General features: G+C 34.5%; 1 protein-coding gene across 1 annotated transcript in view; it reads right to left on the bottom strand.

Moving 5' to 3' along the window:
- Positions 1–1,168: 1,168 nt before the first annotated feature.
- Positions 1,169–19,408, bottom strand: part of thsd7ab (thrombospondin, type I, domain containing 7Ab) — a 146,627-nt gene continuing 128,387 nt past the window's right edge. Inside the window, exons 19-29 of the mRNA XM_067410961.1 lie at positions 17,770–17,911; positions 17,162–17,277; positions 15,347–15,464; positions 13,325–13,470; positions 9,862–10,036; positions 8,291–8,464; positions 6,995–7,075; positions 5,448–5,530; positions 4,341–4,554; positions 3,456–3,543; positions 1,169–1,256 (exon numbers count right to left, since the gene is read on the bottom strand). Coding sequence (XP_067267062.1) covers positions 1,169–1,256; positions 3,456–3,543; positions 4,341–4,554; positions 5,448–5,530; positions 6,995–7,075; positions 8,291–8,464; positions 9,862–10,036; positions 13,325–13,470; positions 15,347–15,464; positions 17,162–17,277; positions 17,770–17,911 — 1,425 coding nt within the window. The remainder of the gene's footprint in view (positions 1,257–3,455; positions 3,544–4,340; positions 4,555–5,447; positions 5,531–6,994; positions 7,076–8,290; positions 8,465–9,861; positions 10,037–13,324; positions 13,471–15,346; positions 15,465–17,161; positions 17,278–17,769; positions 17,912–19,408) is intronic.

Here is a 19,408-nt window from a genome sequence, read left to right as displayed (position 1 = left end):
CCAAGAGAGAAGTCCGACCAGTCGTAGAAGACCACTAGCTTGACCGCAGTTGCATAATTGACAAATACTTGTAAGGAACTGAAAATAAACAAAGGCATGATCTCACAGCATATGCAGATAAAGGCTCTTCCAGAACACGAACAGGAAGTAAAAACAAAGTATGAAGGTTTTCTTTTGCGGCTCTTGGATGTTTTTTCTTCAAGGTTGGATTCAAGCAATGAGGGTCCAGTATTTGTGATGGTTAGGCATTTCTCATTTGGAAGAGTATTTTGGATGAATCTCAAAAACATGCCTAGGTCATACTTCACCCCAAAAACAAACAGTAATAAAAATAAGAAATTATATTTTTCATAAACAAAAAACAAAAACAAAAATGAAGTCTTATTTTAGGATTATTTAGGACTTTTTTATTGACACTACTGAATAATGACAGTAAAGTAGAATTGAATTTTTCATAATGAATGAAATTTACACAGTTATTGAACTGAATTGAGCTGAATATTATCTTGCTACAGCTGCTTTACAGCAGTCATATCTGACGAAGCTTGCATCATTAATTCTGTTACTTTTCTGTTTATTACTGTGAACATATTTGAATAATAGAACTACAATAGAATTATACAATAGAACTATTAAGTTCTATTGTATAAAGCGCTATAAAATTAAAGGTGACTTGACTATAAAGACTATTTGCATTATTTTCATAACCATTAAGCACATTTAGCCCAAATTCTTATTATTGTAATGTAAAAACTTTCATATATTTATATTTCAATAAATTATTATTATGCATCATGGTAATATTAGTTATATTGCCATTAACTTGTTCTGATTTAAAGAAAAATAAGAAGATATTTTTAATCAGAATATTGACAATACTGAGAAAAAACACTTCAATCGTCCAGATGCATTACAGTAAAAAAAGGATTTAGGAAGTAATGTGTTTCATAATCATGAATAATGAAATAATCTCATTTTCATAATATCACAATGTACAAAATCATAAAGATGCTAAAATAGCCTTAGTTTCTCTTCATCAAAAATATCATTACTTATTTATTTATTTTTTTCATTTTGGGGTATAATGTGAGCTAGACATGTTCTAGTGAGATTCAGCCATTTTCTGAATGTTGATGATGTTTTGCTGACGTTAGTTCTCCAGGAAAGGCTACATGTCCGCGTCGCCATCGTATGCCAGGGTCAGGGGTTTCAGTCGATTATTGTTTTGTCTTCGCTGAGGCTTCTTTGGCTTTTTGCTGAGGACAAAAGAATGATTTCAAAATTCTATAATAACAATATGCCTGTTTTAAGAATTACTTTAGAGGTGCCATTTCTTTGTTGAAGAGAATTAAGTTGCTGCAGTGCGTATACAGCCACATGCACACTGCAGCAACTTAATTCTTTTCTACAAAAAAAAAAAAAAAATGGCACCTCTGTTGAGAGCAATTTAATAATAAAAAAAAAAAAAAAAAATCCAGCAGCCATAAAACACAAAAAAATATATTAGCAATCACTATGCTAGGTTATTAAGTTTAGGGAACTGTAATTTAGGCGATTCACTGCTGTATTTAAAAGAGATTGTCACTCTCATATCCGGTGTGTACATTGCCTGTGTATACTTCATCTTATGTGAAAACACATGATATATCATAAATAGAGTATATATTATATATGTATTTGTATTTTATGGCATATGATATAAAAATGAAATGAAAAAACAATGACTGAAGATGAAAAATCATGATGATGAGGAATGATTCAGTAATGACTTATGATGAAATATAACAGATGCCCTGATAGGTGCAAAATTATGTGTCAAGCAGGATAACGCTGTTTAATTAAATTCATTAAAGACCATATTGGCCTAATTTGTTTTCAGCATCACTGTTCCAAAACCTAGTCAATTGCCCTAACAGGCAGCATTGTCAGGCAAGATGCAAAGTCTGTTCCAAAAGGTAGGAAACATCATTATGCTGTCTATCTGAGCATGATTCTAAGGCAGAATCACATATACCCAGAAAAGGCAATCCCAAAATGCATCATGACAAATCAGAGAAAACATTAATTGATGATGGACAAAGTGAGAGAAATGTTAATTATAAATATACTTTTGATTTATTCAACACTGAAAAGTATTAATAGAATTAACCCTATAAAGCCTACTGTATTATGTTCGATATAGCAGATTTCTAAGGCAAATTATCAACACGATCAAAACCTTGCTGAAAAACCTGTTGCACACAATCTACTACATGCCTTTTGTCATCGGATTGATAGTTTATACTCTTTAGCAAGTAAAAGGCCTTTTAGTATCATTGTAAAATGATACTCCAGCTCGTGGTTCAGTTCGTGGTCTTTTTGCTGTGAAATCTTTACTGATTTTTAAAGTAAAAGTAACTTTAACTTTTATATTGTTAGTAATATTTCAAGATGAACACTTACTGGACTGAAGCAACTTAGGTTTACTTGATTATCCATACATCATTATTTATTTTTTAGAAAAATTGTGTTAAAAAGTATCAAATATGATCCATCAGGCTTTTGAGGAAGGTTTATTTGTTCATCTCTCAGTCATCATTGTATTGCATTTCATTATATGTTTTAAACTACTGAGCTTTGATCATAAAACTAACATTTCAAAATCATCTTACTAAGACATATTATTGGCTGGTATAGAGTGACGGCTGATATTTATATGCATTTTATGTAAGTAGTCTGTTATACTGTTACAAAGATCTCACTGATTTAAATTACAAGCTATTGAAATTTCATCTCACCCACTGGCCATATATATATATCAGCATTTGCACCATATTGCACAAATTGCTATATGAGCCATAAATTTTAGGAAAAAGGCTTTAAAGGGTTTAAAAATTGACCATTTTACCCAGTACATGTGTGATTATTAGGATTTTAAAACTCACTTATGAGGTTATTTTTCAGTTAAGATCCTTGGGTTAAGATTATCAATGCTGTTTTAGTTAGTAGGCACCAAGGCAGCTCACTAGGTTTTGCAACAGAGTTTCTTTATCTTTTTCTAATCTAATAAACCATAGATAGGCAGTCTACCCGGGCAGCTCGATGCTTTGAACATCAGATCATAAGGCACAGACTGAGGCCGAGGCACTAGGCAGAGGGGGCTGAGATGTCAGGAGATCAGGAGCCTGTTTCTCCGGCCTTTAACTGGCTCTTGATTCTTGACTTGGCTGCTGGCACTCAGGGCAGGTGTACGTCAGTTCATGGGCATCTTGGCCCATCCAAACCACCGTACCATTGGCAGAATCTGGCGTCCCGAGCGACCGCCGGATGGCACAGTAACTGCTGCTCATGACAGCGAGAGAGGCATGGATGGTGGGATGTGAGTTAAAGAAAAACACAAGCAAACGAATGCATGGAGTAAATGAGAAAATAAAATGAGCGATGAGGAATCGGATGGAAAGTGGCGTTGTTCTTACCATGCGAGGTAAATCATTGACACTATAAATACCAGGAGGACAAAAACACCTGCCGCCACTCCGTACACCCACGTCTTCAGCGTTCCGTCTAAAGAGGCAAAATGTTTATTTTTTTAGCAGAAGCAAAATGCAAAACTACACTCTAAAAATGCTGGGTTAAAAACAACCCAATTTGGGTTGAAAATGATTAAACCCAACGATTGGGTTGTTTTAACCCAGTGGCTGGGTTAAATGTTTGCCCAACGTGCTGGGCAGTTCTATTTAACTCAACTATTGCTTAAAATTACTATATGGAAATGAACCCAAAATAGGTGGGAAATTAAAAATCAGACACATAATTACTACACTCTAAAAAAAGCTGGGTTAAAAACAACCCAAGTTGGGATGAAAATGGACAAAACCAGCAAATGGGATTAAAAAATTGATTAAATTGCTTATTAATAAATTCACTTTTTAATTAAAGTAATTATGTGTAAATATGTATTTTTAATTTCAAACTTTTGGGTTCATTTTAAGTCAGTCATATAGTAATTTAAAAAAAAAAAAATTGCATGTTGGACAAACATTTAACCCAACCGCTGGGTTAAAACAACCCAATCACTGCGTTTGTCCATTTTCAACCCCAACCTTGGGTTGTTTTTAACTGAGTATTTTTTTTAAGGTGTAGAGGCAACAATAATAATCAAATAATCATTGTTTAATTATTATTCATTACAATGATTAATAAATGTTTGTTTACTGAACATATTATTAAATGTTAATTTCCAACATACTTTGGGTTCACTTTAAGCAAGCAGGCTGGGCAAACATTTAACCCAACTGCTGGGTTAAAACAACCCATTGAAAAAGGGTTGTTTTATAAAGAAATTGAAATTGAACATTTACCTGGTCCAAAAGGTTGCAAGTACCAGGTACGCCCCACACGGCCAGGCTGTACCGTGGTGGGCAGGGTGGGGTTGATGGCCCGACTGGTCTTCACATCAGCTTTTTTGTCCCCTGCGGTAGGGATTTCGAGCACAGGGATGGGTGTACATTGCTCCAGCATCCCCTCGGCCGTCAGGACCTCGGTATAGCCCTCCTCGCACATACATACGCCCTCCTGCAGGGGGCAGCAAAAGTACACAAATGCTGTATAATCATGCTTTTTGCTTCCTCTCAGAGCTTGACCCAATTCACACCTAACAGAGTGCTGTAGGAACGCATCCTAAAACCCACTTCCAGTTCCATCTTCGCAAATTCAACAGTTTTTAGTTAAACACTTGAAATGAGGTCTGTGGTTGGATTCTCACGTTTTATTCCATGAAATGAAATACATCAGTAATACGCCATGTCTTGTGAAAGGCGGTTGCTAACAAGTGGTTAAATGGGACTACAGAGCTTGTTGGGGACATTAAAGGTCATCATGTTGAAGAGATAAACTAATCTATACTCACTAGACTCATTGTGTTTATAATCACACTCTGGCAAACTAAACTCAAACTTTCCAAATTGTAGGTTTTAGGTAAAGACTGAAAGAGTTGTTGAACGATTAGCAGTGGTGATGTTGAAGGTGTGAAACTGTGGTGTAGTTCATTTATAGCTTAACTTTAGCTTTTTACTTCTGGACATTATGTTTAGGCTTCAAAATTAATAATAGTTGGGTTAATTTGTGAATATTATAAGAACAAAAAGTGCAAAAATCACAGTTTTGTTGGTCACAGAGCTGATTTTTCTGCAATACTCCAAAAAAACCTATTATAAACTACTATAAAAATCCATTCCTGCAGCACTCTATTGACCAGGGAAATAAATGTTGTAAAAGAAAAAGTAAAAAAGCTCATTGAGCAGGTTTCAGAAATATAGATCAACTGCACCCTCCAAAAAGAAAAGCACTGCTTATGATTATGATTTTCTGTTATGTCCATTATAATAATTACAGCTGGAGCAACTGTCTGCAGTTACAGACACCCAGGCTGAGAATTACAATAATCCCACAATCCTCTTGTGTCTTACCTCTGAGCAGAATGACTGTGGTTTGTCACATAGTGGATCACATGACTGGTCCGCCCCTGGCAGTAGCGCTGGAGGGCATCCACCTGGAAGAAATTACAGGATAGATATTTTTCAAGACAAAAAAAAATAATTGTTGAAATGACCCCTTTTAAAAGTTTACATACCCTTGATTCTCAATACTGTGTGTGGTTACCTGGATGATCCATTTTTTTGTGATGGTTGTTCATGAGTCTCTTGTTTGTCCTGCGCAGTTAAACTGAGCTCTGTTCTTCAGAAAAAGTTTTCCAGCATCTTTGCATATTTGAACCCTTTCCAGCAGTGACTGAATGATTTTGAGATTCATCTTTTCACACTGAGGAGAATTGAGAGACTCAAACTCAACTATTAAAAAAGGTTCAAACATTCACTGATGCTCCAGAAGGAAACACGATGCATTAAGAGTCGAGGGGTGAAAACTTTTTGAATTTGAATATCAAGGTAAATTGTACTTAATTTGTCTTCCAGGAAATGTGAAAATATCTTCTTTTGCTTCTGAAGGGAAGTACTAAATGAAAAAATCTGATATTTAAACAAAATAAGAAACTGTGACATCTTCATCCTGTTCAAAAGTTTTCACCCCCCCGCTCTTAATGCATCGTGTTTCCTTCTGGAACATCTGTGAATGTTTGAACCTTTTTTAATAGTTGTGTTTGAGTCCCTCAGTTGTCCTCACTGTGAAACAACAGATCTCAAAATCATTCAGTCACTGCTGGAAAGGGTTCAAATATGCAAAAATGCTTGAAAACCGAAGAATCTGCAGGACCTGGAGGATTTTTCTGAAGAACAGAGCTCAGTTTAACTGCTCCGGACAAACAAGAGACTCATGAACAACCATCACAAAACATAAATCATCAGGTAACCACACACAGTATTGAGAATCAAGGGTATGTAAACTTTTAAACGGGGTCATTTCAACAATTTTTTTTTTTTTGTCTTGTGAATTATATGTAAACATCTTTTATGTAAAATATCTTAATCAGGACAGTACAAAAAAAAATAACATGCATTTTGTATGATCTCTCTTATTTTGTTAAAATTATTCACATTTTCAAAGATTCTGCAAGGGGTATGTAAACTTTTGAGCTCAACTGTATATAAAAAAGGATAAAAATGACAAATTATTTGCAAGTTTCCAAAATGAAGTTTTATTGTGTACGGAAAGCACTCCCGCCATCTCTCTCCCACTCAAACGCACGGACACACACTTGCGCAGAAACGTGTTGTCAGCGCTGCTCTTTCGGTAAAATAGTTTAGCAACATAAAAGCTATTTGACATTTCTCACCATCGAGGTAATAACTGTGCAGTAGATAAACTTAATTTCACTATTAGTTGAAACACTGCTGCCAAACACTGATGATTACTCAGGTAATTCACACACGCTCAACCCCTTGTCCACAGACACATTACGCATCAGCTATTATCAACTGTCCAAAAGTGCTGTCAACCCTCATTGGCTGCTCATTCATGTGGCTTAAAGAGACAGATGTAAAGTGGTGTTGTACAGCACCTGTGACGTTTATTCCATCCGAGCGTTGACACCAGATCAGCTGAGGACCGCCCATCCACTGGTACTCATAACACTCTCCATCTATATGGAAATCAGCAGAATAAATATACATACTGCAGATGCAGGACAGTTGTAGAGAGACTCATTAAGGGTGTTGTCACACTCCCATCCCTTTTAACAAAATTATTAACATAATAAAGTCTAACTTCCCTAACTTCTAAGGCCTCTAGATGATCAAAACTTTGCTGAAAAACCTGTTGCACACAATCTACTACATGCCTTCCGTCGTCTGATTGATAGTTTATACGTTTTAGCAAGTAAAAGGCCTTTTAGTATCATTGTAAAAATGGTCAAGGTTCATGTGTCTTTTTGCTCTGCAATCTTCATTTTTATCAAGTAAATGTAAGAATAAATGTTATATTATTAGTAATATTTCAAGATGAACACTTACTGGACTGAATCAACTTAGGTTTACTTGATTATCCATACATAATGTCTTAGAAAAATCATGTTAAAATATGGGATGATATTGAGGAACGTTTATTTGTCATTGTACTGAATTGCATTATATGATTTGCCCACACAATAAAAACTGCAGAGCTTTGATCATAAAACTAAGCATTTAAATATCATTTTACTAAAACATTATTGGCAGAGATATAGAGTGCCGTCTGATATTTATATGCATTTTATTAAAGTAGCCTGTTATACTGTTATAAAGATATAACATGCATTTTGTATGATCTCTCTTATTTTGTTAAAATTATTCACATTTTCAAAGATTCTGCAAGGGGTATGTAAACTTTAAAACTGTATATACTGTTATAAAGATCTCATTCATTAGAATTTACCTTATATGAAATTCTATCCATATAGAGATCACCTTCCGCACCAAACTGCATATTTTTTGGGCCTATGAATAAAACTGAGGTGTTTTTTCCTCCATTTTTATTTATTTTACTTTATTTTTTAAATATTTTTTTCTAAATACTCAAATATTTAATATGTCAAGCTTCACAGGGTTAAATTGGAACAAAATGTGAGCCAGCTGAAAAAGAGCCAAATCCCCTTTACATTCACACTATTCGTTGCCTTAAATAGCACTTATTTTGGTCTCAGTTCACTTTTCAATCACTGTTGTGATGAATCAAGCCATAGATGTCCAACTGCATTTCATGTAAAATTCTTAAATACATGTTAAATCAGGTGTTATGAGAGGTCTTTATTTTAGCAATCATCCATGTGGAAAGCAAAGCTGTGTCTTTATGCAAATGAGAGAGGAGGAGCGTGTCTCACTGCTGCAGGGGCGGGACTGCCACTCCTGATCGGGACACTGAGCGATGTTTTCTGGTTCCTGCGCGATGACGGCACGTGAGCGGACCTGCACCGGAGTGAAGTCCAAACGCTGACCCTTCACACACACTCTCTGACACTGGCTCCAGTCGGACCACTCCATCAGGTAACAGTCACCTGAACAGATCAACAGGAGAGTTGTCTACAGTTGCTGTGCACTAACCAACTCAACACAACCTGATAACAGCGGAAGTGTTGGGGAAGCTGTGAAACTAAATTGTTATTGAATTGTCTAATCATAAAGTATTTCAAATATATAGCCAATATACACAACCTGTTTAAGACAGTTAGCTAAATTATAACATAAATAAACTATATTAAAGCTATTTAAAGGGGTAGTATTTTTAGATTACATATTTTAGATTATCTAATTATCAGATTGTATAGATTTAAAACATATTTATGTGTCTCAAAAAGGGTGTCAGCATCAATCCTAAACAAAAACTTTTATATTACATCTAATAAAACAAACAAACATAAAACAAACAAACAAAAAACACCCAAATTGCATAACTACACTGAAAGCAGTGACAAACAGCAATATTGCTGTGTAACTAAATATTTATAAAAATTTCTATTTTTTTAAGGAATTTATTGAATTTATTTATCTTTTAACCAGTTATTTTAAACTAACTGAGGCAGGGTTTGCATGTTTATGGAAATGTTTTATAGACATTCCAATCATTTTTAATGCAAATATTACAAATAATTTAACATTGATTTTGATAAAATAAAATAAATAGAGAGGTTTTAACATCATATCAGTTTGTGTAAATGGAGATTAGGGCTAAATGGAAGATTAAATGGAGAAATGGAGATTCATTTTTCATGAAAAATGAAATAATATATTTTTTAGTTGTTTATGTTATATATATATATATATATATATATATATATATATATATATATATATATATATATATATATATATATATATATATATATATATATATATATAATATACATGTATATAAATTTGTAATATATAAATTACTACAAATATTTAACAATAAATTGTTAATATTAAACATTTATTTATATATTATATACTAAAATTATTTGTTAATATTTTACACACAAAAACCACACCAATTTAAACAGTGTGTTTGTGTGTGTATATATATATATATATATATATATATATATACACATACATATATATATATATATATATATATATATATATATATATATATATATATATATATATATATATATATATATATATATACACATACATATATATATATATAAACATTTTTAAATAATATTTTTTTTTGTCAATAAGATGGCTTAAAAGGGTGATTTTCAAATCTCAATGCCATTTGCCATTTAAAATCAGAATGAAACAAAAGATCTGTCATGCTAAGCTTCGCTTACGGGTTTGTTTTAATCACAGTATTTTTTTTTTTAATTATTTTTTTTTGCTGTTGAAGATATTTTGTCCCAATAACAGTTTGCATGCAATGTCAACACTCATAAATCAACAGTCCTATGTGAATTTAGTCTGTTACCAGGGCAGGGTAAGGTGCAGGTCTCTTCCAGAACAATTTTCTTATCTCCATCGACGGCCTGCTCTAATCCAGCACAGAGATCTTCCTCTACAATGCTGCTCTTCCCATCACTGGAGCCGTCTGATACAAAGCACGACAGGTTCCGGAAACGTAAGCCCACCCCGCACACCACCTCCTACAACACACATACACACACAGAGGTTTGAGATGTGAGCGCTGAGCAGTCATAAACACTTCCTAAATCCAAAGATCAAAAGGAGGATTGAAATGGAGGAGGATCAGAGAGAATAACAGAAGAGAAGATGACGGTTGACGGCGAGATTGGAAAACAAGGTTTGGAAGAGCGAGTTCCAGTGAGGGTCATTAATGTATTCAGAGTGCGTGCCATTGGCCGATTGAAGTGTTTAGCTTCAACTATTGCTCTGTTGTAAAATACAGTTCAATAATCACTAAATTGTTTGAATTTCATGAGTCACAATGGAGCTCAGCAGAAAAAAAAGAACAAAGAGCAACAGATTACATTATAAACTTGAATTTGTTTCCACAAGCTTATTGTACACATTTGAGAATGCTGTGAGGTATGGAAGATTGTTTCCGCCACTAAATAAAAAAAATAAAAAAAGGTAATTGCGACTTTTTATCACAATTGTAAGTTATAAAGTCAGAACTGCAAGACTTTTTTTCTCAGAATTGTGAATTTATAACATGCAATTGCGAATTGTGACATATAAACTCACAATTCTGAGAAAAAAACATTATTCTTTTTTTCCCTCACAACTGGACGTAACACGTGATTGTGAGTTTATATCTCACAATTCTGACTTAATATCATGCAATTCTGGCTTTATAACTCCCAATTCTGAGGAATAAACACTACCATTCAAAAGTAAAAAAGAAAGAAAAGAAACTAAAAATTTTATTCAACAATGATGCATTAAATTGTGCAAAAGGACAGTATTTATAATGTTATGAAAGATTTTTATTTCAAATAAATGTTGTTCTGTTGAACTGTCTATTCAAAGAATCCTGAAAAAAGTATCATGCTTTCCAAAAAGATTAAGCAACATTGATAATAATAATACTTGTTTCTTAAAGGTGCCCTAGAACATTTTTTCACAAGATGTAATATAAGTCTATGGTGTCCCCTGAATGTGTCTGTGAAGTTTCAGCTCAAAATACCCCATAGATTTTTTTTAATTAATTTTTTTCTACTGCCTATTTTGGGGCATCATTAAATATGCGCAGATTCAGGCTGCGGCCCCTTTAAATACTCGCGCTCCCTGCCCCCCGAGCTCTCGACTATAATACAGTGCATAAACAAAGTTCACACAGCTAATATAACCCTCAAATGGATCTTTTCAAAATCTTCGTCATGCATGCTGCTTGCATGAGTCGGATCATGTGAGTATAGTATTTATTTGGATGTTTACATTTGAAGAGTTCATTTGCAAAAACCGATAAACGCCATTTTTTTAAAAAATGAACTAAGTGCTGTGCATTATTCTCCATATATAGCACGTTCTGTACCCTAAATCCATTTTGTCAGAAGAGCCGGTTTTGCCCACTTTCAGGCATCGTAAGTTCACGTTTACAGCAGAAGCCGACAAGCGCCCTTGTTTGTGTACAGACAGAAACCGATAAGTCCGTTTTAGCGAATCAGCGCGCAGTATTCAGGTCAGGTGACAAGGCTTCTAGTCACTTCAAAAAGACGCGCTAGCTGAGGGAAGTTTTATCAAAGCTCACTAAAAGTGATCGAAGATTTATGATTTCGACTCCTGTAAGTCCTTGTACACCATACACGACTTACATGCTGAAAAATTGGTTGTCCTTTTGCTTGTGTGTGTGTGTGCGCGCGAGCGCGCACGTGCGTGTGTGGATGAGTGCGTGTGTGTGTACTTATGTGCCGATCTCTGTGTGTGTGTGTGTGTGTGTGTGTGCTGATCTGTTTGTTTGTTTGTGTGTGTGTGTGTGTGTGCGCGCGTGGGTGGGTGTGTGTGTGCGTTTGTGTGCACATGTGTGTTTGAGAGTGTTTTAAATGCAATTACTTGGGTTTTGTTTAACTAAGAAACATGAAATGTGGAGTTATCTGCTTTTGCTAAAAAACAAACTTTTAATATATATATATAAAACATACTTTCAATGAATTTTAATTTTTTAATTTACATGTATTTTTTAGAGTTATCATTACTTAATCAAAACAGCCCAACTGCAGTTTGATTGTTATTACTTGGAATGCACAATAAAAAAAAACATGATTTGTGAGAATTCATAAAAATGGAGTTATCTGTTTTTGCAAATAAACTCTTCATTTGATTCTGAATGAGTTTGATAGTGCTCTGTGGCTAAAGCTAACATTACACACTGCTGGAGAGATTTATAAAGAATGAAGTTGTGTTTATGAATTATACAGACTGCAAGTGTTTAAAAATGAAAATAACAACAGTCTTGTCTCCGTGAATACAGTAAGAAACGATGGTAACTTTAACCACATTTAACAGTACATTACCAACATGCTAACGAAACATTTAGAAAGACAATTCACAAATATCACTAAAAATATCATGTTATCATGGATCATGTCAGTTATTATTGCTCCTTCTGCCATTTTTCGCTATTGTCCTTGTCCTAGTCTGATGATTCAGCTGTGCACAGATCCAGATGTTAATACTGGCTGCCCTTGTGTAATGCCTTGAACATGAGCTGGCATATGCAAATATTGGGGGCGTACATATTAATGATTCCAACTGTTACGTAACAGTTTGTGTTATGTTGAGATTCACCTGTTCTTCTGAGGTCTTTTAAACAAATGAGATTTACATAAGAAGGAGGAAACAATGGAGTTTGAGACTCACTGTATGTCATTTCCATGTACTGAACTCTTGTTATTCAACTATGCCAAAGTAAATTCAATTTTAAATCCTTTAAGCAGCAAATCAGCATATTAGAATGATTTCTGAAGGATCATGTAATCAAAATGCAGCTATTGCATCACAAAAATATAACTAAAAATTCAAATAGAAAAATAGTTTGTTAAATTGTTTTGATAGTAAATAAATACAATGAAATACAGTCTTGCTGAGTATAAGGAAATTCTTTCAAAAACATAAAAAAATCCAACTGACACCAAACTTTTGAACGGTAGAGTACTGTACGTACAGTCTATTTAATTGACTGTACTGTTGTATACCTCAGTGTGGATAGTTTCACATGCCTTTTGAAAACATTTGCAGTGACAAAAACTATGAAAAACATGGATTGTGAAAAATAAACTTGACCTTGAACCTTCAAAAGTCTGAGTGCACCAAACTTGAGCAGAAAGACTTCTTTGAATGTACTTGCGATTGTGTGAAAAAGTTTCTTCTTGCAGTGCTTAAGTTCAAGTTTGATGAACTCTGATCAGTGAATTTACATTCAGCCATTTGATCAATAAGAGAATGCAATATAAAAAGATGAAACGAGAGACCTCAACACGGCACTCGGACCACGGGCCGTACTGCCATCTGTAGCAGGGTCGCACAGGACACGGTTTCCACTGCTCCATCTGAGACGGACAAGGCCTGCCATCCCCTTGAGACGCCTGAACCACTGTCCGTCTCCGCCACATCTTCCCTGAGGAATAAGACAGGCGACAGAGAAATGAGTTTAAGCTTCGGTTCCACAGAGAACAAGACCATTTAAAGGGATAGTTCACCCCAAAAATGACTGTTCTGTATTAAAGTAAAAAATGGTAATGGGATTGTATTTACAATGTATTATCAATACTTCATATTTATATATTATGCAATGCATTTAGAAGAGATTTTTTACTTATACTACTATGCAAAGGTTTAGGGTCAGTAAAAGTCCCTTATGCACACCAAAGCTGCATTTATTTATTTTAAAATGCAGTAATATAATTAGCAATGTGAAATATTGCAATTTTAAAATAACTGTTTTCAATTGCAATATATTCTAAAATGTAATATATTCCTGTGATCAAAGCTGAGTTTTCAGCAACATTAGTCCAGTGTTCAGTGTCACATGATCCTTCAGAAATCATTCTAAAATGCTGATTTGAAGCCATTATGAATGTTGAAAATAGTTGTGCTGCTTCATATATTTGTGGGAACCATGATACATTTTTTTCAGGATCCTTTGATAAATTGAAAGTTCAAAAGAACAGTGTTTACTGTCACATTTGATCAATTTAATGCATCCTAATGAGAATGAAAATTAAGTAAAAAAACTTTGATTTGGGACTGAAATATGACCTGAACCTGTTTTTGACAGATTTCATGAGCTGCCCGCATACACACATCTCTACACACACGCACTCGTCTTTCAGTTTCCAGCTCAAGACACGGCTGTCTCAGATAACTCGCTAGCTCATCCCACACGTGTTTAGCATAAAACTGCACACAATGCGCCGCCTTCTCTCTCGCTCTTCTTTTTCTACCTTATCTTGGAAGTGTTTGGCAGGCCGACTGTCATTTTCTATCTAGAGCTGCTTCCATCTTTTTTTTTTCAGTTTAACAGTCCATCATTTCATCTGGTATTTCAGGGTTATAGCTCTCTTCTCCTATGCTATCTTTTTGTTCTCTCTTTGCATGCACAATTTTCCAGCCTACATCACAAACAGTTAAGCATGACACTAGCAATGCCAAGATCACTGAGTTTGAAAGTTGCAATTTGATTGGAGCTATTTATTTTCACGTGTTTCCCAATTTAGTGTGCAATATGCATATCACTGGGCTGAGACTAATATATTGTACACTATTATTAATATTAGTAAAAAAGTTAGGGGTCAGTAAGATTTTTTATTGTTACAAATTAAACTACAAACAGAAGTACAAAAGTGACAGTAACAACATATAGAATGTTACTAAACATTATAAGGTATAAAAAGTTCTATAAAGTTCTTTTGAAGAGTGCTTAAAATAACTGTATCATGGTTTCAACAAAAATATGAACAGCTGTTTTCAACATTGGTAAAAATAATAAATGTTTCTTGAGCAGCAAATCAACATATTAGAATGATTTCTGAAGGATCATGTGACACTGAAGAAATTCAGCATTGCCATCAAAAGAATAAATTACAGTTTAAAAATATATTAAAATATACAGTCCAACCAAATTGTATTCAGACACCTTGAACATTTAATTCATTATTACAGTTTATGTTTAAAAAAATGTAATAAAATATGGCAAGATCTCAGAGTTAAACTGTGTCAGAAAAAAAAAATATCTTAATTATGTCAGATAACACTAACAAAACATGGTCAGGTCAAAGTGTTTGAATAATTTTTGGTTCCAATTTTTTATCAATTTTACTGGTATAGTCCAGTTTTTGGGTATAATATGTCAGTTTACTTTATTTTGCTATCCTCACTTACAGAAATGAACTATAGTGTCCTGCGCAAAAACGTCTGAATAATTTTTGGTTTGAGTGTAGATGTGGGTATGCGGGCAGCAAAGAGGCATGCATTTGTCCATTCTTTGGCTTTACCTTCAAGGCCACAGGTCTGGGAGCAGTCTGACCATGCTGACCAATCAGAGAGCTGGCAGTTGATTGGACACTCCACTGTGCAGGAAGCATTCATCTGCCATTTCTTCTCTAAGCGCAGCTGTGCAAGGAAATAAGACACACTGTTTCCTTAGCATTCATGTAAAAAGCATCTGAGAAGCAGAAGTGCACATATATGCTCTATGTTTAATCACATTTCTGTTTAGTAGACACAACGGAGATATTAAAAAAGTCCAAGATCTCATTTCTTAAATTATGGGTAGTTTTGTTTTACACTTGAAAGATTTTTAACTCTGATACGAAGTGGGCTGGTTGAAAACTGGGTTAGAGGGTTAATATGCTGTGCATATGACTTCTCGCCCACAGGGTCCAATTAAAGTGACCAGAGCTGACAGATTTTAACTGATCTTTTGCCATCACTTTTCACATTAACCTACAATTTAAAATGGCACAAAGTAACCTTGTATCCTTTCCATTGGCTCATCACGACATATGCTATAAGGGTAGATGTAGGGACTGTCTAATTTTTTTTATTTTTTTCTCATGTTTTAGTGACATAAATGTGAGGAGTACACTACCATTCAAAAGTTTGGGGTCTTGTATTTTGAAATAAATTAATAATTTTCTTTAGCAAGGATGCATTAAATTCATAAAAAAGTGACCGTGAAGACATTTGTAATGTTACAAAACATTTCTCTGTTTCCACAACAAGCAGCACAACTGTTTCAACACTGAGAAGAAATGTTTCTTGAGCAGCAAATCAGCATGATTTCTGAAGGATCATACGACACTGAAGCCTGGAGTAATGATGCTGAAAATTCATAACAGGAATAAATTACATAATACATTCTAAAAAATGCTGGGTTAAAAACAACCCAAGTTGGGTTGAAAATGGACAAACCCAGCAATTGGGCTGTTTTAACCCAGCGGTTGGGTTAAATGTTTGCCCAACCTGCTGGGTAGTTTTATTTAAACCAACTATTATTTAAAAATTGCTATATGGCTAGCTTAAAATGAACCCAAAATAGTTGTGAAATTAAAAACCAGATGCAATTAGAGACAACAATAATAGACAAAAGGTGAATGTTTATTAATAAGCTTTAATATTTTATTAATATAAATTTAATAGTTTATTAATATAAATGTATTAATAAGCAATTTAATAAATGTTTATTGTTTAATAATTATTCATTGAACATTAATAAATGTTCATTTCCAACATACTTTGGGTTGATTTTAATTAAGCAATACAGTAATTTTTAAACAATAGTTGAGTTAAATAAAACTACCCAGCAGGTTGGGCAAACATTTAACCCTACCGCTGGGTTAAAACAACCCACTTGCTGGGTTTGTCCATTTTCAACCCAACTTGGGTTGTTTTTAACCCAGTATTTTTTAGAGTGTATATTTAAAAAATATATTAAAATGGAAAACAATTATCTTTGACCAAAATAAATGCAACCTTTGTGAGATACTTAGTGACCCCAAACTTTTGAATGGTAGTATATACAGTACACACACACAAACGCACACACTTACATATATCATTCAAATATAACCAACAGTGATCATATCATTGTAATATTGCAGCACTGTGTAACTTTGTGCATTTATTATTGTGCACTTAAAATTAGACACACTTTGAGTGTCATGAAAATGGCAAAGCATTTAATTTTCACAGAATCAAAGCCTAAAACCCAAAACTTCAGCTCTATTTTCTTCTCGAAAAGCAGCTCTAGTTACAATTCTAGGCCCAAATATACAACAGTCTTCAAGAGTCTAAATAAACGCACAAACCTCTTTGCAGTACTTGAGGTCAACTGATTTGCCGTCGCTTCTAACGCAGTCCAGCATCCTCGTCTTGAGACCGATTCCACACACAGCGTTGGCGCTTAATTGGCATGTGCTCCAGTCTAAGTGAACACACACAGATATCACACTGCGGGTTCTCATTAAACTACACGTCTAGGTCAGAGGTCGCTTGCGTCCTCCAGAGCGGATGGTTTGAGGACACAGTTTCAGCTCCATAAACTGACACTACCGCAGCGCTTCACTTTGACGCTCTTGGAGGGGAATCGTGAATGAAGTCTGAGCAGATGGAGGACGTAGTTCCAGTAATGATCCAAACTCTTGAATGACTCATACAAGTAACTCAAATCAATACAAGAAAAGTGCTTTGTGGGTAATGTCCAGATCAGAGGGACTCAAAAACTGCATGCAGCCAATTTTACCGCAGTACTGTTATGCACTTTAGAGAAAAAATATAGGGTTTATCCATTGTGTATTTAATGAATCATCAATGACTTTAGAAAGAACACCATTTGGCAAACCAAAGTGATTTTTTTGATCATGCAGCACTAATTCGGAAAGCTGTTTGGAAACATTTTGCAATTTGGTATACTCACCGGTGATGTTGTAACTGTAGTGAAAGCAGTTGCGGTTCAGGAGGCAGGGCTCAGTCTGCATGCTAACCGGGCAGTCCTCTCCTTCTTTAGGCAGACGCAGGGCAAACGCCGTCCTCTCCCGATCTCCTCTTCCAGTACACGGCTTTAAGAGGCCAATAAAACATGGTCGTCTTTTACACACTGCAGTTCATTCACTTTAGTTAGCTCATAATTCTCTCATATTTCTCCTCAAGCTGTTCATTTATTGTCTAACAAGTGCATCATAATGACCTGCTTTGATTTTTTATGCCACAATTTACGCCTCAGTGTCTGTTGGCTCTCACTGAGGTCATATAATCCGAGGATAAAATGATGTCCCTGTTGGAGTAACCCCAAAATGGTATTGCTCAGATACTTCTTAGGAGATTGAAGAGATTTTTCAGTTATCAAGGCATGAACCTAGACATGTCTCAGATGCTAAAAAATATATCACCAATTTTATCATCTCTACACTGGTTACCCATTAAGTTCCGTATTGATTATAAAGTATTGCTAATGACCTATAAGGCTCTAAATGGTTTAGCTCCTGTGTATTTAACCGATCTTCTATCGCCTTACAATCCATCACGCTCTTTCAGATCACAAAACTCTGGACTTCTGGTTGTACCTAGGATATCTAAGTCCACATTTGGCTCCGAAACTCTGGAATAGCCTTCCTGATAATGTTCGGGGCTCAGACTCACTCACCCAGTTTAAATCTAGATTAAAGGTGCATCTCTTTAGCTAAGCATTCACATAATGCATCTCATACCAGATCAATTGCACATGACTCTTTGCTTAATGTCATGAACAGCAGCTACACTAATTATTGATTAGCGTAAATGATTATTAATCATTTGCTTTTCTGTTTTACTAGAGAGGACATCAGCTTCAGTTTTGGATCCAGCCTCTTAAGAAGACCTCAGATGACCAACACTTATGAAGAGACGGCGCCAACTCCTGCGAGGATTTCAGAAGACGCAATCATCTGGATCAACATGCACATTGCCCAATTTCTATATCCTAATTATTGTTAATGTAATTCATTTTTCCAGGAGCTCATTGCTTCTACCTTCAGTTAAACTGCTAACAGTGATTGTAAATTAATTGCCTAAATTATTACATTATTTGCTAACTGCATTCTTTAAATTGTAATGTTGACATGCATTCTCTGTAAAGCTGCTTTGAAATTATATGTATCATGAAAAGCGCTATACAAATAAATGTGAATTGAATTGAATTGAATTTAATGCTTAGGATAATTAAAATGGACACTTCATAGTAGAACTAAAAAAAAATGGTGATGCTGCTTTTAGTTGTTATGCTCCTCAACTCTGGAACAACCTTCCAGAGAACATAAGATGTGCTGAAAACATTAATAGCTTTAAATCTAAATTAAAAACGTATCTTTTTAGTCTGGCCTTCCTGTAAAATCTTATAAAACCTCTTTATATTTTGTGTTTTGCTTTGTTTGTAATGTTGTATTTTATTTTTCATATTTAGATTTTTATAAATTCTATTCTTATTATGTATTTAAATGGGTCTATGTTACTTGTTAATTGTTCTTTTTAATTTTATTAATATTTTATTAATTATGCTGTATCTATTGGTTCCTTGTCAA

Source organism: Chanodichthys erythropterus, chromosome 2, assembly GCF_024489055.1.
Source record: "Chanodichthys erythropterus isolate Z2021 chromosome 2, ASM2448905v1, whole genome shotgun sequence".
NCBI classification, from domain to species: Eukaryota; Metazoa; Chordata; class Actinopteri; order Cypriniformes; family Xenocyprididae; genus Chanodichthys; species Chanodichthys erythropterus.
Note: the sequence above shows the minus strand (reverse complement) of the source record. Positions and strands in the feature narration are given on the sequence as shown.